The 26423-nt window shown below is 28.7% G+C and overlaps 3 protein-coding genes across 5 annotated transcripts; all 3 read left to right on the forward strand.

Annotated features, from left to right (window-relative positions):
* On the forward strand, positions 2430-6855 carry LOC109330371 (cytochrome P450 85A-like). Its single transcript, XM_019564551.1, has 9 exons — positions 2430-2807; positions 3411-3732; positions 3840-3989; positions 4489-4734; positions 5131-5217; positions 5341-5419; positions 6002-6108; positions 6390-6514; positions 6640-6855. Exons 1-9 carry the CDS (start codon positions 2620-2622, stop codon positions 6731-6733), a joined length of 1398 nt encoding a protein of 465 aa, XP_019420096.1. The 5' UTR covers positions 2430-2619; the 3' UTR covers positions 6734-6855.
* LOC109330378 (transcription initiation factor TFIID subunit 8-like) lies at positions 8311-10164 on the forward strand. Of its 3 annotated transcripts, none has more exons than XM_019564571.1 (2): positions 8311-8481; positions 8691-10164. In XM_019564571.1, exon 2 carries the CDS (start codon positions 8784-8786, stop codon positions 9921-9923), a length of 1140 nt encoding a protein of 379 aa, XP_019420116.1. In that variant the 5' UTR covers positions 8311-8481; positions 8691-8783; the 3' UTR covers positions 9924-10164. The 3 variants fall into 3 exon arrangements, with proteins under 3 accessions (XP_019420116.1, XP_019420125.1, XP_019420108.1); XM_019564580.1 differs by having other exon boundaries at positions 8766-10164; XM_019564563.1 differs by having other exon boundaries at positions 8312-8481; positions 8675-10164.
* Positions 21491-23502, forward strand: LOC109330419 (probable endo-1,3(4)-beta-glucanase ARB_01444). Its single transcript, XM_019564615.1, has one exon. The coding sequence runs from the start codon at positions 21491-21493 to the stop codon at positions 23459-23461; it is 1971 nt and encodes a 656-aa protein (XP_019420160.1). The 3' UTR covers positions 23462-23502.

The raw sequence follows: 26423 nt of genomic DNA on the forward strand, positions 1-26423 counted from the left end.
ACTACCCACACTTGTCATATATACATTTCATATGTAAAATTACATATTATAATAGTAAATAATAGTGAGAAAACTTTATTCAAAAAAAATATGCATTATATTTAATTGAGTTTATGGTCAGATTCGAATTTATAGATTGACTCAATCGATATTTAACATCGGGTTATCTTCGAGTCTAAAACTAAGCCTAAGTTCAGATAAATAGGCTGATCAATATTTTGGGTTGAGTAAGGGACAATCATATCCGATCCAACACGATCCATGATCACCCATTCTTATTATACCTTTCCATATTAAACTTTGGTCTTTTACATATAAATATAAAAGGCACGGGATTTTTGTAAGTTTATATTTTATTTAAAAGTATCACATGAGTGATGAGTCCTATCATATAGATGAAAAGAGTTTAACTTAATTTATAAGTTTACAATAAATAAAAAAATACAAATGAGTTAAAACAATTTAAAAAGTGAAAAGGATAGTTGAATGACTTCAGTCTCAAAGTTGCAGTAAGTATTAGAAAGGAACCAAAAATGTATTTCCCTCTTCTCTTAGCACATATTCACATGCTAACCAAATCATACTAATGTCTTGTTGTGAGTTTATGTTAATTATGTAAATTTCATTTCCATATCTTATTGAAAGACATGTGAAGGATTAGGGATGCCTCTGACTATCTCTTCTTTTGGGACCACCAGGTATAAAATCTAGAGAAAAATAAGCATACATCGAGAGAGTAAGAGTTTTTTACGTTGTTATTGTATCGTTTATCATTTATTTTTAATTTATTATTGACTTCTGAAAAGAAGTAATCTAAATAAATAGTGAATAATGTAATAATTGTGTAAGAATCTTTACACTATTGGGACATACATATTACACTCTAGAATGTATATTATATATAAAAATCTCAAGATAATTATATTATACTACAACATAGAAATTTTAAAACGGATTCCAATACAATTTTTTTTTTATTTTCTTAATGAATTTTCATATTTTGAAAATATCAAATGCATTATTGTATTTTTCATTATTATAAAAAATATATTTCTTTATAAGTCATAAATAATTATTCAAATATTAGAATTTGACACGATTTTATATTCCATTCTTGATGATAATTATGAATATTAGTATATTCATAAGAACTAGGGAAAGAGCTGAAGTTATATTATTTTGTGTGGTATAGAATTTATTTAAGACCGTGGGGTACTTGCCCCACTATTTCCTACATAGATCTGCCTCTAGGTGCTATGCATGTGCCTTTTCTTTAAATCATTTACACTTTTATTCCATCTAACTTTAAGGATAAATTATAGGTAATACTTTTTACACCATTTAATGCTTAAAATAATAAAGTAGATAAATTTATTATAGTTTTCAAGATATAGAAAACACAACCAAACAATTTAGTCTAATGTTGGAAGGTTTAGACAGGATACTAAATATTCTATTAGATTAAAGATTTAACTTTTTTAGGGCAATACACTTATATATTAAAAGAAAAATCACAATCTACATGAAAAAGACTTATATAAAAAGGACATGTATAAATTAAACACAAGTTTTTACCACATTAACTATTTAGGACCAACTTTATCTATATGAAAAGGACTTGTATAAATTATATATATTCTTTTCACATTCCCTTATAGTTTCCTATATAAACCCAACATATTGTACAAAGAGAAGTGAAGCAGTAAATAGTATACAATTTTTACTTCATTAACAATCACCAATCAACATCTTTCAAAGGTCCAATAGACCCTTAAACCCCAACCTCTTCTCTTCCCTCTATAAAAGCAACAAACATTTTCTGCTTCAAATCTTAAAGGACCTGAATAGGTGTCTCAATTTTATACATATAAATCTTTGTACACTGAAAATGTCTATTCACTTCACTTGTTCACTCCCCTAATATCCTTTCCAAAACCCAACTATTTTTTTCATTCTCTTAGTTCACTTTTTTGGGGTATATTTATTTACTTTTTCATGTGCCATTAGGACTTGTGGTTTTAATCACATTTTCACTATTGGTTTGTAATAAAATTATTTAATTTGAAATTGTTAATACCATGATTTTAAATTTGGATACCAATATTGATATGTGAAGATTTTGATAGTCACATAAACTATATCATAATTGTGGCCACATAGACTACAAAATTTTGCAATTGTCTTCAAATTTTTTATGTTTCTGAAATCGTTATTTAAAACATTAATTAATGCATCATCTATAATAAAAATTTGATTCAACACTATTAGAATGTGGGTTATGATTTTTGTTTGTAGTTTTAAGGAGAAAAATATCATCTCCTTATAAATAAAGTAATAGAAATGTCATTTCAGTCGATTTTTTCTTTTGTTATTCTGAATACTTCTCTCTCGAGTTAGAATATTGAAGAGGATTCTGACTCATCTAATAATTTTTGCCCCTATAGAGATGCTACTACCCTAAGGAGTGACAGTTTTTGTGCATATGGCTATGGCTATTCTTTTTATATCCGAAGAGTAGCTCAAGGCCTATATAATGATGTGTATATGCACACATTTTTGTGTGCCTCAAACTGAACCAAGCTTTTACCTTCTTCACTATTGGTTAGAGTGAACACAAATATGGTTATCTTGTTTGGAATTCTTTGTGTGATCTTAGTCTTCTGTTTTTGTTCTGCTCTATTGAGATGGAATGAAGTAAGGTACATGAGGAAAGGTTTACCTCAAGGAACAATGGGGTGGCCTATTTTTGGAGAAACAACTGAGTTTCTTAAACAAGGTCCAAACTTCATGAAAACCCAGAGAGCAAGGTAACCAAAATGATTTTCACATGGGTTTTTCCTTATAGTTAGGTGCATGTGTTTATTGAAATAAGCTATTTTATTAGTATTCCATGCATGTCACTGATTTTTTTAGAGCAGTAAGCTTTTTGATCCCATTTTCAAGAGGAAGTGTTTCATGGCATTTCAATAATGTCATGATAGGTAGGGACATGGAATGAGACACGGTTGGGGACATGTGATCCTTTTCCGATGCCCATAAACATGATAAAAAATATATATAAAACCAATAAACCCTTTTCTCTTCTGTTATCTTGGGAGAATGGACTGTTTAGAGAGGAGGAAAGTGAAGAAACCTTATGGACAAGAAGACTCAGGGAAAGATTCTAATCAACTTTGGCTTAAGCTCTCACTATCACTAAGAAATGAAACTTACATCATCAATGATAAGTCCATGCTAAATAGTATTATCACAGATATGTTGAGGGTGAATCTTAACATAACGATATAGTTGTTGGTCACGAGTTCAAATCATGGAAACAGAGACTTGTTGAGTTAATCACTTTTCATTCATGCACATATGGTTGTAAAAAGGTTGTAACTTTATTTTTCTCTCTATGTTTAATGTGGCAGGTATGGTAATGTTTTCAAATCCCACATACTAGGTTGTCCTACCATTGTATCAATGGATCCAGAGCTTAATAGATACATATTGATGAATGAAGCAAAAGGGTTTAGTCCTGGATACCCACAATCCATGTTAGATATCTTAGGAAAATGTAATATTGCAGCTGTTCATGGCTCCACTCACAAGTACATGAGAGGTGCACTTCTTTCTATTATTGGCCCCACTTTCATCAAAGATCAACTTTTACCAAAAATTGATGAGTTCATGAGAATCCACCTAAGTGATTGGGGTAACAAAGTTATCAACATTCAAGATAAAACTAAAGAGGTTTGTAACATCATCATCAATATGTAAAAATATTCCTAACCATATAGTAAAATTATGAGAATAGTGTACCTAATATATCACTATATATTCTCAAATATTTGGAATAGATGGCATTTCTATCATCATTGAAGCAGATTGCTGGTGTGGAATCTAGTTCAATTCATCAACCATTTATGAAGGAGTTCTTTAAGCTTGTTTTAGGAACACTATCTTTGCCTATTAACCTTCCTGGCACAAGTTATCACCATGGATTACAGGTATAGAAAAATGAGTAATGTTATGTACATGCTGTTTTTGTTTCAGAACTTCACTTTTTATGCATAATAGTACATTGTGCTATGAAAATTAAAGCTTCTTAGAAGTATTCAAGAATATTTTCATTAAAATTTAGATATATCTTAAGGAAATGAAGATGCATGACATTTTTCATTTTCTTTAGAATAAATAGATTCACAAAAAAGCACCAAACTCACTTGTTTTTTGAAAAATGAAAATATTTAATTCTAGTTAGTTTTTATATGGATTAAATTATCCTGAATTTTTACCTTTTTTTTTCTCGAAAGTCTAATATTGTTTGTGTCATCATTCCGATGTCATGAATTCAAATCATGGAAAAAGTAGTGTATATCTATCTCACATGACCAACTCTTTTACTAAGTTTCCATTATTTCTTATAAATATTATATGAAATATTATTATTTTGCTACTCCAATTTACATTTAGACATTGATATAAACCTACTATGATCTATTGTAGGCAAGGAAGAATATTATCGACATTCTAAGTAAGATCCTAGAGAAAAGAAGAGCATCCCAAGAAACTCACTTAGACATGCTTGGTTACTTGATGAGTGGAAGTGAAAATAAATACAAACTAAGTGATGAAGAAATGATTGATCTAATTATTACAATTATGTATTCTGGTTATGAAACTGTTTCAACTACATCAATGATGGCAGTGAAGTACCTTTATCATCATCCCAAAGTTCTTCATCAAATCAGAGTAAGTGTAAATATGCTTCTCATTCTTGAAGTATCTTAGTGTAGCTTTTTATGCTCTTTCTTTATTGTATATATTGATTGAAAATGGTTTAGTAGTTATTTTAGAAGAAATTATTGCATGGTGGTATTGGTATTTCTAAACTTACCAAACAAAATTAATTTAGTTTATTTAGTTTGAATATATTTAGAACTTGACCACTTTTAATTTTTATTTTGTTAAGTGATATAAATCAACCAAGTAAACTTTAATACATTGTTTTTGTCTATTTTTCTTGGTTTATAAGCTTTTTTATAAAATAATCTGATTACCCAAATAAACTTAATTTACAAAAAAAAAGATTATATATCACAAATACACCTATTATCATTACTCTAAAAATTGTTATTATAATAACAGGAAGAACACTTTCGCATAAGAGAAGGGAAAAAGTTAGAGGATCCAATTGATTGTAATGATCTCAAGGCAATGAAGTTTACTCGTGCGGTATGAAGTTTATTTTTTGAATAATAAATTTGCTTGGTCTAGATTTTAATTATTAAATAAAGTTAAGTAGAATATTTTATTAAAACTTATGTGTTGTCTATAATATTTGTATTATTTTTGCAGGTGATTTTTGAGACATCAAGATTAGCTACAATAGTGAATGGGGTTTTGAGAAAAACAACTCATGACATGGAACTAAATGGTGGGTTTCACTTTTTCTTAGGCCTATTCATGAGTCTAGCATATAGTATTTAGTTTATAGGTTCAAGAAGCTGTTTTTTTGACTTTTTAGCTTCATTCATTCAGCCACTTTTACAGCACCCATAAAAGTAGTAAAAAGAATAGAAATCCAACAAAAGCATCTACTATTATTGATTATACAGAACCCACACTTCACTAGTTCAACACAAGTTTTTCACAAGGTTTTTGTTATTTAAGATGTGACCAATAATGGAATTATAACATTGAAAATGATGGACATAAAAACTATATATTTAGTCTTTAAATGAAAGACATTCTTTTAGAACATTTTAACCATAAACAAAATCCTTTTCACAAGGGTGTCTTTTGCCTAAACTTCTTGGCTTAAGTTTACAGCCATAATATCACTTAAAAATGCTATTTTCATTGTTGGGAAAACATGTAAAGAAAAAAAAATGGGTAATAAAGGGCACCCATGGATATTACAAAACATAGTGTAGGAATTATTCATAATTTTTAATAAGCATAATTCTTTAAGGGTTACTACAGCTTTCACATTTAGTCTATTTATATATGTTTTCAGGGTATTTAATTCCTAAAGGGTGGAGAATATATGTTTATACCAGAGAGATAAATTATGACCCATTTCTATATCAAGATCCACTAACATTCAACCCATGGAGATGGCTGGTAATCTCAATACATCTTATCCTATTTTTTTGATTCATTCAGTTGTTGTGGTTGGTTGAAAAAATGTGCGTAAGTTAAAAGTTTAATTATTAATTATTTTTCTGATCAATTACAACTCGACACATAAAATGCCACATATTGTGAGATAGGAAATGTGGGAGAAAGACTTGTATGGAGACGAAACTATATAGAGACAAATGTGACGTGTTACATGTGTCTCCATACGAGTTTATCTCTCAAATATGGTCCTATAGTTTTTACCAACTGAAAAAAAAATGCAGGGTAACAGTCTAGAGTCACAGAGGCATTTCTTGATATTTGGAGGAGGCAGTAGGAAGTGTCCAGGAAAAGAGTTGGGAATAGCAGAAATTTCTACTTTCTTACACTACTTTGTAACTAGATACAGGTGAGTGAAGTGACTTGTTTAGTTCTTAAAACATCCTATAATTAATTCTTAGTTTGTCTATTTTGAAATTGGAATGTAACATTTTTGTCACTTTATGATAAATGATATTTAATGTTTTGTTGTAGGTGGGAAGAAGTTGGAGGAGATAAAGTAATGAAATTTCCTAGAGTTGAGGCACCAAATGGACTTCACATTAGGGTCTCATCTTATTCTAACTAGCCATTGTGTTTGTTACACTAATGAGATATAGCAAAAATAGTACAAGGATTTTTTGTGTGGGTGTGATAATGTTCTAACATGTTAGAAAATGAATGAAACTAGCTTCTTGTGGTTTTGTTTTTCTCTTATTTTGTGTTTTAATGGTAGGTATGGCCTCACCTTATGTAAACTTGAGAACAACCTTCCCATTAAACAACCTCTTAAATTGATTATGGGAATAACATTGTAATGTTTTATCTTAAATTTAATGTCCTAATTGTAATTCAAGAGAGCAATACTCTCGAGTAAGAATATTAAATAATTATAATTATCAATAAGGTGTTAGTCTAGTGGTGTAAGGTTCTGCTGGATCATTAGGATGATCAAAAAGTCAAAAATACTTGCTGAGAGAAGAAGCCATGAATCTTGAGAGGGACCCAAAAGGGTAAGAGATACATTTAGTATTACAAAAAAAAATTATAAGACCCCCCAAAAATTGAAAGATAATACTCAACCCAAAAATTAGGAATAAGTGGAGAACCCAATGTGAAAATCAACAAATTGAATAAAACCTCAGATACCATCGCAGAAGAGGATTAACAAAACACCAAGTTGAACTAAAAACAACACAATATAATCACATCAATTGTTTGTCAATCATTCAGATTTCATTCTGGATTGTCATCTATGTTGTTTGTACCTTGATACAAGGTATGTCTAATCTTTATTCCTTGCAATGAATTCTCAATGTAGATCAATAGTGTTCAAATCTTCAACCAATGTATTCATAATTTTTTTTTCTTGCTACTTTTTTCTGCCACTCACCCATCAATTTTCATCAAGCCTTGCATATGTTTTGCAACAAAGCCCAAATACAAACCAACTCGGACTGGTTCAAGCAAGATCTTCTTAAATTATATTGTGTTCCTAAAACATAAAAAATTTAATAACTATGTTGATTCAAGTGGTACATGTTTGATTCCCCTTAAATAAGATATTGAGTTCGAGTTTTATGGATAGAAAAAAATACCTTTTAGAGAGTTAATCTCACAAGCTTAAAACAATATAGGTAAATTTAATAACATAAAAAGTTAAAACATCAAACAAGCTTAAAACAATATAGGTAAATTGAGATTGAGTGAGATCCACTTATTCTAACAGTTTAAACTTATTCTTTACCATAACTATTAATTTTATAAACATTTAATGATTTAGATCTACTCATTATAATATAATTTTAACTAAAATGTCTCAGGCAATTACCATATTATTTTCCCTTACAATAAAATTTTGAATAATTAATATACCATATTATAATGCAAAAGAGGACATAAAAGAAATATTTAATATTTCTTCGTGACATGACAAAAATATAAAAAAACTGAAAAAATACTAAAGTAAAAAGTGGGCGCAGTATACATATTAGAAGAATATATCTCTTTCATTCTACTGAAAATATAACTTGTGTATTATTTTGTTTAATTTTATAAATATTTATATATAAAATAATTAAATATGATACATCATCATTTTAATAGTTAGAATATCTTTTTATACCAGAAATTAATTTATTTTCTTATATTTATATATGAGAAGGTTTTAATTAACGAAGAGTTCAAATACCGAAATGGTATCGTTGTATCTTTGAAGGGTTTAAGCTAAACCTACCTCAAACCCTAAATTTCCCAATTTGTTCTCTCATTCACTCACTCAAATACCTAAGCGATATTCTCTCGCCATCAGATCCAATCAATACCTGCCAACATCAAGTAAAGATTTTCCATTTCCAATTTTCACTTTTGATCCTTTCCACCCGAAATTCTTCTCTTTCTTTTCCATTCAAATTTGGACGATTTAGATTTTTTTTCTAATTAATTTTTGTTGTGTTCGTGAAAATTGTCATCTTTGCATTGAACTCAATTTTGTTGTAATCTAAAGTTCATTTTTTTATTACTTGTACAGAAGTGGTGTTGGTGAGTTTGATTCTTGGTGAGTTTTGTGAATGAAGAATAATACTATAATTTGGGGAATAAATGTATGTTGTGTTTTCAAGTGATATGAAGTGTTGAATATGAGCAATGGTGGTGGGAAGATTGGAAGACAGCTTGAACAGCCAAACACATGGAGGAGGAAAGTAGATGGTGAGGACTTTTCCCGAGCAATTGCGAAAATTGCGGTAGCGCAAGTATGCGAGACTGGGGGTTTTCAGGCATTTCAGCAGTCAGCTATTGAAATGTTATCCGATGTTGGTTTTAGGTATATTTTGAATATTGGGAAATCTGCATATCACTATGCGAATCTTGCAGGTAGAGCGGAATGCAATATTTTTGATGTTATTCGAGGGTTGGAAGATATGGGATCAGTACAGGGGTTTATAGGTGCTTCCGATAGTGATCATTGCATTGAAAGTTCTGGCATTGTCCGGGAAATTGTTCAGTTTGTTAATGAAGCTGAGCCAATCCCATTTGCACACCCTATTCCTCGGTTTCCAATCGTGAAAGAGCGGGTCCTGACTCCAAGTTATTTGCAAAGAGGAGAAGAGCCCCCCGAGGAGCATATTCCTGCTTGGTTGCCTGCATTCCCTGTTCCACAAACACATTCAGAGTCACCTACAGGGAATGGAAAAGGGACAGAGCCCCATGCTACTAAGTTTGACAACGAAAGAGAGAACGGTAAGGTGGAGAGGCCGCTGTTGAATTTACAGCAGCAGATGGTCTCAAATATGTATGAAAAGTCCACCTTGATTGACCCTGCAGATGCCGAGGCAAATAAAGTAGCAGTGGAAGGTAACCCATTCCTTGCTGCACCTTTGAGAATTGGGGATAAGGAAGTTGCTTCTATTGCCCCTCCATCTAAGCTCTTCAATGTTGTAGCTAAAGATAATCCTGTTGTTGAAAATTTTGTTGAAGATAAATCCTTTTCGGTACTGGAGACATTTGCTCCAGCAATTGAAGCAATGAAAAGCACATGCTATGATTCCGAAGAAGATCGGACAAAGGTTCTTTTGAATAAGAAGCCTACTGTACGTTTTAAGATCGGTATGCAGAATAAGTTCTTAGGAAGTTCCTCACGTTTAAGTCATCAAAGAGAGGAGCATCAAAAGACTTTGCCATGGTTTACAATGGAAGATGAGAAGGATGACAAGAAAAGGAGGGCTGAGAAAATTCTGAGGGAATCTTTGGAAAACTCAGATCTTCTTGTTCAGTTGTAAATTAGATTGTTTTCAAGCTTTGATTATAATCTGTATACTTGTTCAGGAGAATGTCAAAAATAGCTAGTTCTGAGATATTGAAATCTACGTCATCGTTAGAGATGTTCTCGCTTTAACAATCTTTCAGGTATGTGCATGCCAATTGATTGGTGGATCATTGTGATTCTTTTTATTTAAGTTTGTAGCATTTTCTGTGATATTTTGCTGAATATAGCATACAAAAGCTTCTCTGCTTCTGACTTGTGGCAGTTGCTATGAATTTGTGTGTTACACACCCTTTTGTAGTAAAGATCAATGCTAAAAGTACAACTAGAATGAAAAAAGTTCATTTTTTTTGTTTAATCTAAACATATGTTAATGTCCTGCTAATAACACTAAAATCAACTCCCACTGTTTCAAATAGTGTATTATATTAAATATCTATTGAGAGCATGTTATATTAACTTAGTTTTAATAGTTGCTAGTATTAATCCTCTTCACATTTTTGTTGTAGTATGCTATTGATGTGCACTTCCATTTGTGTTGCATGCCCTTTTAAGTGTTTGTTCTTCCTAACTTGAAGTAGATATTGAAAGCTTGTTCTTGATACAGCCCAATGGTTTTGTTTATGTATCTCTCTATGGGCTTGCTTGTTGTAATTATAATTGTTGTGAATCTTGCATTTTTGCCGGTGACTCATGGTGAAGTTATGTGTTGGACTTACAAGGCCTTTTATTTTTTGGTTGTTTTGGCTGTGAGATGTAAAGGGAATATAGAATGATTGCAATGGAGATACTTGGTGGGTCATGAGGCTTTGGACTAGAGTAAAGGATTATGGTGGTGGTGGATGAAGGTGCAAGTCAAATTTAACATGAAAATAGAATGTTATAAGCAGTGTAGTTAGTGAGAACCAGATCCTACTAGGTAGTCTGATTGGTTTGATCATCGATCGGACTTGAAAACAGCTCTGGTTTGCAGTCTTAACCGAATGGGAGTTGGACCGCTTTGAATCAGGAAAATTTCGGTCTGATTGTGTTAAACCTGGTTAAACTGTAATAACTCGGGAAGTAAATCGTATGGTTTACTTAATATTAAAAAATGAAACACTACTATAATATTTTGTTTTACTCTAGTCCAAAAAAATATTGAGAGATATTATTTCAATATAATTATACATAATTAATTATATAAAATTTTATGTTAATATATAATTATATATTTATTGATAAAAATTATTAATTATATATGAAATCCTTCGATACGATCGAACAGATTAATCGTTTTAACCGATTAAACTTGATATGAGACTTTTTTCAGTTTGACGTTTGTCTCGGGTTTCACAACATTCGTTATAAGATATGGTCTTTGTGTAAAATTATTGTTCAAAAAAAAACAAGGCAACTAAGAAAGCAATGAGTGAAGTTAGAAATACAATGTCCATAGGTGTCTATAGGCTTGCTAAGGTTGGAGAGGAAGATTAAATTTTTACCTTTTATCTCATAATTTGGGAGTGAAAGTTGTTGACTTTTTGATAGGCTAAACATTGAAAGGGATTGATATTTACGAAGAAGTTGAACTCGATAATACATATATTGAGATTCGGAAGGTTTTAGGAGAGCAAGACATTTGTTAGCTCACAAAGTTGTTTACTATAATTAGAAGATCTAAGAAAATGTCGGATGAGGGGAGGTTAAACATTTTAGTTAAATAATGGAGATACACATACTATTAAGTTATAAAATGAGATAATTGGGCATGCGTTGAAACAAGAGACATGTATTACTAAAAATCAATTGGATTTTATATTGAAGAGATCGAGTGTGAAAGCAATGTATAAAAATCTAAGGGATTGGTAATCTACATTCTTGACATTTGAGTATTAGTTTAGATTTTTATTTTTTTTAGAGATTAAACTGGTATATACAAAATCTATAATAGCTAAAGTGGGTAATCACTTTGTAAATTAAAAACACACTATGAGAAAAAGCTTTCCACTCAATTTTAAACATGTTCTTGAAATTGATTCTTGTAGAATTCGCAATGGAATTTGATGTGATGTTAATTGCCATATTAAAAGAAATTATAATAATAGTTAAATTTTAAAATTTTGAAATTGAGAACGAGCGATGAACTTATTATATGTCATGTGGTATATTTTAGAGTGAAGAATTTGGTGAAATTGTATGGTAGAAGAGAAATTTTGTAACTTTTTTGACAAGAAATTGTGAGAAAGATGTGGTGATATTAGAAGGGTTGATGGTGACCCACTGAATTGCCATGAACAACTATAGTGAACTTGTAGGACCAATAATTGGACCACCAAGGGAATCTTAAACATAATGATTGAGACATTTAATATAATTCTAGTTTATTCAATGAATTTTATGATTAAATCATACATGAAATAAAAAGATCATATTCACTTGCAATTTATATTAAAGCTGGAATAAAAAATGATTTGTTATTGAATTAGTTGTTATTATCATGTTAAGCTTTGGTAGTTTATCTTCTTGATGAGGTGAAATAGTAATAGCAATATGCTATATGCTAAATATTATCCTCAAATCAGAGAGTAAAATGTCCTTATATTATATATTAAGTAATGGATAACTTAATTAGTGTGCTTTGTGATCTTGAAGTTGTATGACTTATATCTGAATCTTATATCCTAATAGAGTTAACCTGATAAGTGGAGTTTATGAATATGTATTCATTGGGTATATTGTTAATAGTAAAATTTATAAGTTATATGATTTGAATGCAAAAGTGATCACAGTGTCTAATGATCGTCACTTTAATGAAATCAAATCCCTTTCAAATTGAGAAATAGTGGGGGCTCCTCTATGAGTCATATTCATGTGATGAGGAATGATGATCACAATGAAAACATAAAATAGAACATAAAAAAAGTAAGAGAGCGAAAACCACTAAAGAGTATGAGCCTTATTATGTGGCCTATACATTAGAGGAGAATCTAAAAAACCTCCCATAAGCATTGACATTATTGGATGCTGAATTATGGTAAGAAGTCATAAATGATGAGATGGATTCTCAAGAATCTAACAATACTTAGTATTTAGTATATTTACCTCATTGTTGCAAACCTAGTTATAAATGTATTTTGAAAAGGAAGCTAAAACTTGATTATTCAGTTGATAAATACAAGACTCTTTGTATCAAAAGACTTCAAACAAAAAGAGAATGCAGATTTTTTTGCCACCTATTCATCGGTCACAAGAATAACATTTGTCAAGGTAGTGATTTCTCTTACGACTTTATATGATTTAGTAGTACACCAACTGAATTTAAATCTGCCTTTTTAAATGGTTAATTTAAAGAAGAAATATACATGGAACTACCTAAAGAGTTTGATTTAGGACAAGGAAATAAGGTCTCTAAATTAGATAAGTCTACGTATTGTCTTAAGCAAATACATAAGTAGTGGCACAAAAAAGTTGTCAATTTAATTCTCTCGAATCAGTTTAAGGTGAATGAAAGTGACAAATATATTTATTACAAATCTAAAACTGACATTTGTACTATAATATATCTTTATATAGACGATCTACTCATATTTGATTTCAACATTCAAGTTATCAATAATGTGAAATATGATTGTGTAACAACTTTGTTATGAAAGACTTTGGAGAAATGACAATAATCGTTGGTACTACGATTACCAGGTCAAAAGATGAAATTCCTTTGATCACTTTCATTACATTGAGAAAATATTAATGAAATATAAATATTTTTTATTGTAAACCTGGTAGCATACTATATTGTACAAGTATAAAATTATTTTCGAACATAGTGAAGATGTACAACAAAGTGAGTATGCAAACATTATTTGCAGTCTTAGATATGTTATTGATTGCACTAGACCTTAACTTGTCTATATTGTGAGATTATTGCGTAGGCTTACGAGTAGACCAAGTATGAAGCATTGACACTCTATTGAGAGGGTTATCAGATACCTCAAGAGAATTCTGAACCTTGGGCTACATAATAAAAGATTTCCAGTTGTCCATGAAGGATTTAGCAATGCAGATTTGAACACTTTCGAAGATGATTGATAAGCAATCAATGACTATATATTAAGCATAGTTGGAGGAGTTTTTCTTGGAAGCAAAAAACATACTATTTTGACTCAATCCACTAAGTAGTTTGTGATAATAGCACTTGCAAATGCTAGTCAAAAAACAAGTTGGCTAAAAAGTTTGCTTGCATAGATTCCTTAATGAATAAAACTGATATCACATGTGTTAATCCATTACGGCAAAGACATTGGTGTTTGTACTTCAGGATGTGCATTTCTGAATTTTAAAAAATGTATATTAGTGTAACTTTACAACTTTAATATTTTTTTTTGTAAGTGACATCTCATGTTTTTGTTAAAAACAAATAATAATTATTATATTGAATTATTTTATAATTTTATTCATGAATGTTTCTAGGAGACAAATAATTGGTTGCTTCTTTCTATGTATTGTCCGAGTCTAGTCAATTTCTTCTCTAGTTTTGATATAGCAAAATTGATTAAATTCGCAAAATTTTATCCATGTGATTTTTGTTAAGTGACTTGTTGATATTTGATAATCAATTTAAGACTTACAATATTGATGTGCATAACAATGTTGAATTTGCTTATTTGAAAGGAATTAATAATTTTTAAAGATAAGTCGGTTGAAAGTGGAAGATACATTATTTATCCATTTGTTTATTTCTTTTGAAGTTAACAATACAATTGTACAAAGAGTTTTTCAACTATAAAACTTGTGAAAAATAGGTTGCATAATCGATTATTGGGAGATGCATGGCTGAATAAATGTTTAGTGACTTATATTTAGTGAGAAATATTTAATAACATTGGCAATGCATTAATCATTCAACGATTTCAAAATATGAATTTACATGAAAATTAATTATTAAATATGTAATTTATTTGATCAAATCTGTTTAAATTTTATAGTTTTGATTTTACTATTTTCATCTTTTTATAACTGATGATATTAATTATTTTAATTTTTAACATGTTTCACACCTTGATTATGGGTTCTAGATTCACCACTGCATTAATGTAGTACCAAGTAATTTAATTTTTTTAAGCAGAAACTATTAAAGAGTTTCTCTGAATTGGAGTTGTTATATTGAGTCTTATACGCATTAATTAGAATGTAGCAAATCTTTTGATGAAAGAACCTCCTTCTAAAGAGAAATTCCAAAATACTTCAAAACGTATGGGATTATTTTCGTTTGAAAGATGAATACTATTAATGGATCCAACCAAAATGACTAGATATTTCAAGAAATAGGCTTAATGGATAGAAATAAGTCATGAACTAATATGCGATAATCATGCTATATAAGAAGCATGGTTCCTAAAGTAATGAAATGTTGAGTTAACAAAAATAACTCATTGTTTTAATTCTTTTTAACACATATTAGTGAATTTAATTATATGATTGTTATATATAATCGGCATGTAAAAATAATTAGGCAAAATTATATTGATACCTCATGAGTTTTAGTGAAATTATATAATTATTCCTTCATTTTTTACACCTACAAAAATCCACCTCATGTATATACATATATTACACTGATTATTTGTGTAGAAAAACAAGTGTGATCTTTTAAATTAAGAAGATGATAAAATGTATTGACTTATATATTATTTAAATTTGTCGCCACAATATATCATATTTTGTTTAACTTAATTATGCTTATTATTTTTTTGTTTAAAAGATCATATTTATTTTTCTATACGAATAGTCAGTGTAATGTATATATAAATATTAGATGCTTTTTATATAATGGACAAGTAATTTATGTATTTTCATTAAAACTTATGAGGTGTCAGTCTAATTTACTCAAGTAATTATTATCGAATAATAACTTATGTATGATAAATTTGTTTCAATCTCTAAAAATTCATCGTGAAATAACAATAATAATATTATATCTGAAACTAATGAAATATTTTATAATATAATATTGTTATAATATAAAAAATTATAATATTTAATATTTTATCATATATGGAAGATTAAAATATAGATTTTTATATTAAAATATATATATTTATAAACAAGTGCGAACCACATCTCTAGCCATAAGTTATTTTTTTATGAGTATTCATTTCATATATACTAATAAATGAGTTTTTTATATTATTGCCATTCATTATTTATTTTCAATTATTATTAACTTTTATAAGAAAGTAATCTAAATAGAAGGTAAATAATACACTAACTTTACAGAAATATTTATACTATCCATATATAGATATTGCAAATATAAGTGGTGCAATTATTTTTAACATATCTGATGGAGGTAAGTGTTCTATTCTTCTTCTTTATCTCTTTCCCACTTCTCTTCTTCAGTCTATTTCTTTGCAATTTCTCGTATGCCAAAATTATAGGTAAAGTCAGTTAGAAGTTTAAAAAATAATTATATTATATAACATAAATGCATTTGTGTTTTGTGATTATATTATATTATAGGTGATACATAATTAGTTATTTAAAATGAAAATTAATATCTTTCTATAAAATTGACTAACAAATCCTCCTACACGGCTAACCATTGGATGAACAATCAAATAAATATTTTGTTTTGTTTTGTTTATTTACTATAGAAAAGTCCACACATTTGAGGGTAATGTATTTATAGACCAAATCTTATTAGTTCTTTTTAATCATTATTCATTTTTTCCCTTTTCTTTAGTGCTATTGGATTATCTTATATTCATTCCGAAGATCAATAAAAAATCATTTTAGTAGCTATAAAAAATAGCATTCTTTGTCAACAAAATAATAAGAAATAGAAAAGTAGGTATTACTAGAATATATGGAAATATATTAAATTATCTTATAAAAAATCTAGAAGATATTTAGATATCGAGAAATACTATTACAGTATCTTAGAATATATGGAAATAATCCAATAAGGATAAAAGAGAAAATGATTTTATAAATCTATATATAAGAGAACTACATTATAAAAGAGAAAATAATTTTATAAATTTATATACAAGTTATCCAGATCCTCTTTTTTTATTTCACTAATTGAATTTTGTTATTTTTGTCATTAGTATGAAATATTTATCTCCTTAAAAACAAATTATCATAATATTTAATGTGATAACTATTTCTTATCAATAATAAATAAAATAACATATATAATAGTGAGTATAGAAACATTAACTGTTACCTTCTTGAGTCATAAGCCATAACTAATAAAACCAAGATTTGACAAGAATTATGCACTTCTTTCCCCTTTCTAAGCTTCATCGAGGTTCCATCGAGGTTCTCTCAATCCTTCAAACCTCTAATCCCCAAACCATCTTTCATTCTCTAGTGACAATATTTAAAAAAAATCTTAAGTCTGTTTACTTACAAGAAATATTTCCTATTTTTATTTTTTTAAAATAGTTTTCATTTCCATATTTTTATTTCCTCAAATATTTGCTATTTTTATTTTTATTTTTAAAATTATTCACTCAAAACCTCATAAATACAAACAATTATTCTTTCGAAAAATTCAATTCTAAATTTAAATTACTAAAATAATCAAGCCATTGTTTTTATAGGATGTCTTCATATTGATACTTGTATTTTCTTTTCAATATATTTTATGTTAGCAAACATTGAATACATTTAATTGCTAGATTTGATCATCAGTTGTCACAAAGACACGTGGAAGGTCATAACGAGTATCTTGGATTGACAAACGCTCTCCAAAAAGTTAAAAATAAAATAAATTAGTAACAAATGTTACCTTATTTAATATAGGTTGCACTAACTTCATGGAGCAATAATTTTCATCATAAAGTATATATTATCACACTAATTATAGAATTATTCTAACAATAACATTAAGAGGGATGAAGAAAAATTGTTATGTTTAGAAATAAAAAATAAATTATATTATGAACATATGTGGTAGTCTAAATGAGTCACACAATATTAATTGGTTTTGACATTTTGTTGATTAATGGAAAGAGTAATTAAAAAATATTCATTAATTCCATATCTTTTGACGTTTAAGGTTATGCACATAATTTAAGAAATTATTAAATTATATAAATATTTGCTATCATTTGACTAAAATAACTAAATTTAGTTCACATGGCAAATTGAATTAAAAATAAATGAAGAAATATACGTAAAAAAAGGAGAAATAAATAAGATTATAGTTGGAAAATAAAATATAAATGAGTATTGAGTTTCCATAATATCAAGACATTTGGAATAACATGAAAAGATATGTAACGAATGAAGTAAAAAGAGTGTCAAAATTTTCAAAAACACCACTGCTTCATTATTGAAAATGTTAGAAATAATATTTTAAAATTTTCAGAATTTGTGGAAATGGATATCATGCTTTGTGAACTATGAAAACAACAATATAAACTTATTTTCACCCTCATTGAAAATGGAAATAAGAAATGAAAGCAAACACACTCTATTAACCACAATAATTTCCAATGTAAAATTTGAATTTTAGATAATAATTTCCTTATGATATTTTACTTTTAGACTCGTTCTTTAAATTCAGTGTGATGACAATGAATTTTAAGAACATTTTGCTCGTAAGATTCTTCATTAATTAAATTAATTATGAATATTTTATGATGATTATATAAAGTAAAAATACTTAAATAAATTTTCTTATTTATATTTGAAATTAATTTTTAAAATATTATATTTTAAAGTTGTTGTTTCTTAATGCTTCTTATTATAAGAAATCATTTTAAAATATTATGATAATAATTTTTAGAGTAAATTATACAAACACTCATTGAGTTTTAGTAAAATTAAACAAATATAAATCACCCTTTATTTATACTAACGTGTGGACATGCACTACCGTGCCTGTCAACCCGCTTTCATATCGTTTGTAATGTATAGTTTGTATTTTATAAATTCAAATATAATTTTTTGCCCTAAATTTACGGTAAAATTTATTCAATTTGTCTAATATTCAATTTTTTTAAATACACTTTTAAAATAAGAAGATAATAAAGATAAAATAAGAAAATAATATTATATGGTTTTTTGGTAGAAATAAAAAGATATTAAGGGCAAAATAGGAAAACGCAAATTACACCATGATGGGTGGTTATTTTGTGTTTTCCCTTTATTAATAGTATAGATATATACATTACATTGACGAGCCCCATAGGTGAGATAAATGTAATATTGAAACAAAAAGAGTGATAAATATAATCAAGTTAAATAAAATATAATATTTTGTGTAAACAAATCCAAATAGTACAAGAACCAATATTTTATTATTATTTTTGATTCTTTATAATATAGTATAAGAGTTATTTAAACATCATCTTCAAATTTTGGTGCAGTTTGTAACAAACTAAAAATAATAAAGATATTGATTACTACTACAGGAGAAATAAAGAGTGACGAGTGTAATAAAGTTAAACAAATTTTGCTATATTGTAGAGATTAATCCAAGTATTATACGAATTATATATTTCCATTATTTTTTGTTTGGTACAGTAAAATGTAAGTGTGATTTAAACAATATCTCCTTTAAATTTTGTATACTATTTGGATTTCTCTCCACAATTTTTTTTGTTTGTCACAATATAATCGATTCGTAAACTATTTGGATTTCTATCCACAATATATCATATTTTATTTTTAACTTAATTATGCTCAACACTTTTTTGTTTAAAAAATCACACTTATTTCTCATTGAGAGGTAGATAGTGTAATGTATAAACATAAAGAGGGGCAATTTGTATATGTATAAAAAATATGAGTGATTTATGTAAGTACACTAAAACCCAGGGGATGCCAATATACTTTATTGTAATTTACATTTTGATGCAATATTTAATATTTTCTTTTATTTTTAATTTGTTTATTTATAATGAATAAATTTGTAAAAGTTTCCTCAATATAAAAAAGGAGAGAAAATATTTATGAACAATGTTATTTCCCACCCTTTCCTTTAGTATAGTTTATACTTATATTTAGTGTTGTGATAAACGAATCGGACCGGAAGTCTGATCGGTTTGACCAGTAACTAGACTTGAAAATGATTCTGATTTATAGTCTTAATCGAGTGAGGGATTTGACCACGTTGGAATGGAGAAATTTTGGTCCAACCATATGAAACCCGTTTGAATCACAATAACCCTGGAAGTAAATTAGATAGTTCACTCAAAAAATTTAAAAAATGAACACTAATCTAATGTTTTGTTTTACTCTCGTCCAAAAAGACGGAAAAAATATTATTTCAATATAACTATATTCATTTATTGATTATATAAAATTTTGTACTTATATATAATATATATTTATAGATAAAAATGATAAATTATATATAAAATCATCTGATTCGACTAGATGGTTTAACTGCTTAAATCGATTAAAAATAATATAAAACAGTTTCGAGTTTGATATTCGATTCAGGTTTCACAATATTGATTCTATTACAAGTCCAAAATGGAATGTCATAAAGTTAAATTATGCTGGTGTAATTGATTGATCGTACAAGATTGCATTCCCTCTATAGTATATCTCTTAGTCAATATTGAAAAAGGGTTTTATTCCTTTTTAGGATTTTATCATGAGTTTGAAATTTGTGTGAGGTAACGTTTTTTATACTGTTAGCACATCATCTATTATTGATTTATATTACTTTTGTTTTAAAGTAATAAATGATTAATAAATCAATAATTAATGATTTACTGACAATGTAAAAAACACTTACATTATGAGTGTATACATATTAAATCATTTTATTATTACAATATTGTCAACCAAACACAATTTCTCACTAATAATATTGGAAATGGTTATTATTCTTTCAAGGTAAGAGTGTCTAACATGTTATTTTTGTAACATTTTCCTTACTATATTCAAAATATTAAGAGACATTAATCTAGTGGTATAAGATTCTACTAGTTCTCCAGGATTACTAAAATGTTAAGTGTTCGATTCTTGAGAGAGCAACTAAACACCCCGAAAGAGATTAGTTTTTTGTCAAAAAAGTAAAGGAATATCATTGACAATGCTAAAAAACATACTACAAATCATGTCCCAAACCAATAACAATAAAAGTAAAACATAAAAATAATAATAAATCTTTATTTTTTTAATTTCACATAACATATTTTTTATTTGCTTGAAATATATATACTATGGGAGAACAAATCCTTACTTATTAAAGATGATAAACCAATATCATCTCTAATATTGTATATGAACATGGTAATATGTAATATAAAATTATTTTTAACTATTCCCATTTTAAATAAATTTTAAAATAAAAAATTATGAAATTTCCATTTATATCATATTTCTGTATTCAGCCAGGAGATATTCCTTAATCCTTATTCATGGTCCCTAGACCTTCAATAAAACAATAATATGTATTAAAAATTAACAAAATTAAATAATTTCAATTCAAATCAAATATGGATTTAAAACTTTCTTTGAAATATCATGCATGAAGATATGATTTAGATTTATGAGACCTAAACCAGTTAAAAAATTTCTCTTATATATAGAACACTCCCATTACACATTGCAATAAACAACACCTCACTATAAACAATGGCTGCTCCTACTCCTTTCCTTTTCCCTGCAACTCAACCCACAATACTCCCTGACCCATCAACCTTTTTCTCTTCAAACCTTTCATCTCCACTTCCTACTAACTCTTTCTTCCAAAACTTTGTTCTTAATAGTGGGGAACAACCTGAATATATTCACCCTTATCTTGTCAAATCCACAAAAAACTCACTTTCTATTGCATACCCTTTGCTCCTTTTCACTGCATCAGTGTTTTACCAAACTTTTGCGCCTGATCTCACTATATCTTCTGCTACACCCCAAGAATCTGCCGCAAAAAACCATGTTATCTCATCCTACAGTGACCTTGGTGTCACTTTGGACATTCCATCTTCAAATTTAAGATTCTTTCTAGTTAGAGGAAGCCCTTATATAACTGCTTCTGTTACTAAACCAACCACTCTTTCTATCAAAACAACTTCTCCTATAGAATCCTTAAATCCATCTAAGGACAACACCAAATACATTCTTAAACTGAAATCCGGTCAGACATGGATAATATATTCATCCTCCGCTATCAGTTTAACCAAGGGGGAAACTGAAATCAGCTCAAACTCATTTTCTGGTATCATTCGATTCGCGTCGTTGCGTAATCCTCAACAGGAGAGTACTCTTGACAAATACAGCTCCAGTTACCCGGTCTCGGGTTATGCAGTGTTCAACAAATCGTTTAATGTGGTATATAATTTGGAAAAGGAAGGGAATGGTGATTTACTCTTGCTAGCTCATCCTCTTCATGTTAAGCTTCTATCATCAAAATCTAATAAAGTTACTGTTCTAAGTGACTTCAAGTATCCAAGTGTAGATGGTGAACTTGTTGGTGTTGTTGGTGATTCATGGGAGTTAGAAACAAAACATGTTCCTTTAACATGGAATTCCGTAAAAGGTGTGAAGAAAGAAGCATATGAAGAGATTGTTAAAGCGCTTGTTAATGATGTGAATGAGTTAAACTCATCAAATGTAACAACATCTTCATCTTACTTCTATGGAAAGCTTGTTGCTAGGGCTGCAAGGCTTGCATTGATAGCAGAAGAGGTATCTAACAGTGAAGTGATTCCCAAAATCACTAAGTTTCTGAAGGATACGATTCAACCTTGGTTGGATGGTAGTTTCAAAGGGAATAGTTTTCTATATGAAAAAAAGTGGGGTGGACTTGTAACTAAACAAGGGTCTACAGATAAAGGTGCTGATTTTGGTTTTGGGGTTTACAATGACCATCATTATCATTTGGGGTACTTCATTTATGGAATTGCAGTGCTTGCAAAGATTGATACAGCATGGGGACAGAAGTACAAACCTCAAGCTTATGCACTTGTGTCAGATTTTCTGAACACAGACCTAAAATCAAACTCACATTATCCACTTTTAAGGAACTTTGACGTGTACAAGTTACACTCTTGGGCTTCAGGGTTAACTGAATTTGCAGATGGAAGGAATCAAGAAAGTACAAGTGAAGCTGTTAATGCTTACTATGCAGCAGCATTGATGGGTGTAGCATATCATGACATGGATCTAGTTCGCATTGCATCAACTGTGACAGCATTGGAAATTCATGCTGCACAAACATGGTGGCATGTGAAATCTGGAGACAAATTGTATGCAGAAGAATTTGCTAAAGGGAACAAAATTGTGGGTATTGTATGGTCTAACAAGAGAGATAGTAGTCTATGGTGGGCTTCAGCTGAAGCTAAAGAGTGTAGGTTAAGTATTCAAGTTTTGCCTTTGTCTCCTATTACTGAAGCATTGTTCTCTGATGCTGCATATGTGAAGGAGCTTGTTGAATGGACTTTACCTTCTTTGAATAAACCAAATATAGAAGGGTGGAAAGGGTTTACCTATGCATTGCAAGGGATTTATGATAAAAGTAGTTCATTGGAGAAGATTAGAGCATTGAAAGGTGTTGATGATGGGAATTCATTCACTAATCTCTTATGGTGGATTCATAGCAGATAAGCATTAGTGACTGCATAGATTCTTTGCACAAGAACATATATGTGCATATATAGTTCAATAAAATATCCTGCTATCCCATGTTTCTGTACTAACTTTTCAGGAGTAAGAAACTAATCAATTTCGGGTACGTGATTGTACCTATCATGTTTCAGTTTGATTATCTATGTTGAATAAAAATTCATTTAATAAAATTTTATGAAATTTTACATGTAGATTGAAATTGTTATAGTTTACAATCATATTTTATGCAGCATTTCCCTATACCTATAATTTTTCATTATGTGTATCTCTTATATCCTGTTTTTTCAATTAAAAACCAACAACTATATTATTGACATAGTTTAATGTACAAAGAAGGTCAAATAAAAAGTGTGAGAAATTTAAATTTAAATTATTTTTTAAAGACAAGTTTAATGTGGAGAGATATTCAAAATTACCTTCATTATAAAAGGAGGTACCACATTCAATCTCAAAGTTCCAAATTTTTATATGATAGAGTATTCAAAATTCCCAATTAATTTATTTACCATGCAATGTTTATGCAAATCAATCATCTATTAATATGCTTTGTGTTGTCCGGTAATATAACTTATAGTACAAAAAGTTTAATGAGTTTATATAACTTAAAAAATGGTTTTTATATGTTTATGTGAACTAATCCTAATTTAATAAATTCTTGACAAATTATATTTTTTTAATTACAAATAATAATATCTTAATCTTTTATATTATTCATTCAATATGTTTTAATGTTTAAGGTTATATACATAGATTAAAAAATCATTATGTATGTAAAAAGTATATTTTTGGAAGGAGTATGTTTTGACTTAGTCAAAATAAACCAAAATATATGTTTCCATGAATAAATGTATATAAAAAATATATGATATTATAAATAATTTTTAGTCAAAAAATATGTTACAAAATATAAACGCACAATAAAAATGAATGTTGGATTTGTAAAATATCAAATATTTAAAACCAAAGGGAAAAGACAATGTTATTAAAACACGACTCATCATCAAATCAAATTAGTCAGGGTACTGGTATAATAATATAATAATTTAACAGTGATTCAACAATTAAATTGCATGATAATTAAACTAGACATATATATATTTATATGTATACTTGTAACAAAAAAAATCAAATTGATAGATACTCAAATTTATAATCAATGTTCATAGTTTATAAAAAAATCTTATAGACAAATAACTTTAACAAATCCAAAGTCTAAATTACAAACAAAATATCAGTCCTTAAGTATTTATCTCACTTAAAAAACTTAAAACGTAAATACATAATACAAGTTCACAACTCAATCTATAAAACATATTATAAATTTGAAACTTTAACACTAATGAGTTAAAGTTATCTCATATTAAAGTTTCGTTTATTCATCATTTGAGCTTGAAACTTTACCAATATTATCTTCGTCTAGGTTCACATTCTACATGAGATTAAGTTGTACATAATCAACCTCTTCTTCTAAATTTAATTGATATATAAGAATATCCTTTTTCATTCAAGTTAACAATCAAATAAATTATTTATTAGAATCACAACTCACAATACAATAAAAAACACGCCAATATCATTAAGTGATGGTTGGATAGAAATATTTGCAATGTTATTTCGTAAGGTCTCAATCTCTTCAAAAGTTAGGAATGGTGGTGACTCCTCCGATATAAATCCTCAATTATTTTTAAATTAATTGAGCCTAATTTTGATGTCTCAAGTGATTCCTACCTTTATTCATTTGGTCATATATAAAATATATATGGATATGATGAAAGTTATTTGAATTCATATTTTGAATAAAATGGAAGTATATTTATTGTAGCCTCAAGTACTATATATAGTGAACAAAGATGAGATTATCAACTATGAGAGACTAATTATACCTAACATTATTTACTGTGTTCATGTATAACAACTGGTCTTCCAAAATTTAACTCAATATCTTTATATATTCTTATCTCACTTATTAGCTTATCTATCAAATCATGATCTCCATGAGCATGCTTTTCAACCACATCCAAAAGGTTTATGTTTTTCAAATTCTTGAACATTGAAGAAAGAAGATGGATCTAGCCAATAACCCGCAATATAAAGATTTATTTTTAACTGCAACTCCCAAAAAAACCCGTTGAGTCACCAATTTTGACCAAAACCAGCCGGTACAGTATGGTTTTGACCAAATCTATTGCTCGTCCGACCCAACAACCATATCATATTGGTTAGCATTCAGTTTGTTGAGTTTTTGATTGAACCGGCTAGTACTATCTAGTTTTAATATCATTGGAAAAAACTGTAAAAATATATATGAAAAGGAGACACTACACGAAAATATCTTGTTAGCCACTACTTTTTTGCCACACTAGATGGCCCATGTCAAAATTGATACTAAGACCAATCCATTAGCTACTGTTAGTTGGGCCTGTGCCACAAAAACCTGCACATCTCCCCTCTATCCCTTCATTTTCTTTTCCATATCCCTCCCATTTTTTTACTCATTTTCTGAAAATAAGCATACAAAGAAAAAAATCACCCCTCACCTAATCCCAATCCCGATCCCAAATTTTCTCTCTGATCGCAACTGGCTTCTTCCTCTTTATGTTTTCCTTATATCTCAAAACAAATCTAGATCCCAAACTCCATTGCGTTTTTGAGATATATCGCTTTCTCTTCACTTCTCGCTTTGGTTCTCATTCATGATTCTCGTTGTTTCTATCTCCAAAAGGTTAATCGTTAACATTTTTTCTTTTTTACTCATCCTTTTCAATTTTGATCTGTATTTTGATTTGAGAAATGATATTTGTGTTGGATTTGATCGTTGCTAGGTTTTTAGGTGCAAGTCTATGGAATTGAGTTTTTATTTTAGTGGATCGCTTCGATGAATTGAAGAATTTCATATACCTAGCAAGATTAAACCTCCTTTCAGATTAGGATTAAGAAGTTC

This window comes from Lupinus angustifolius, chromosome LG02 (genome assembly GCF_001865875.1).
Source record: "Lupinus angustifolius cultivar Tanjil chromosome LG02, LupAngTanjil_v1.0, whole genome shotgun sequence".
Taxonomy (NCBI): domain Eukaryota; kingdom Viridiplantae; phylum Streptophyta; class Magnoliopsida; order Fabales; family Fabaceae; genus Lupinus; species Lupinus angustifolius.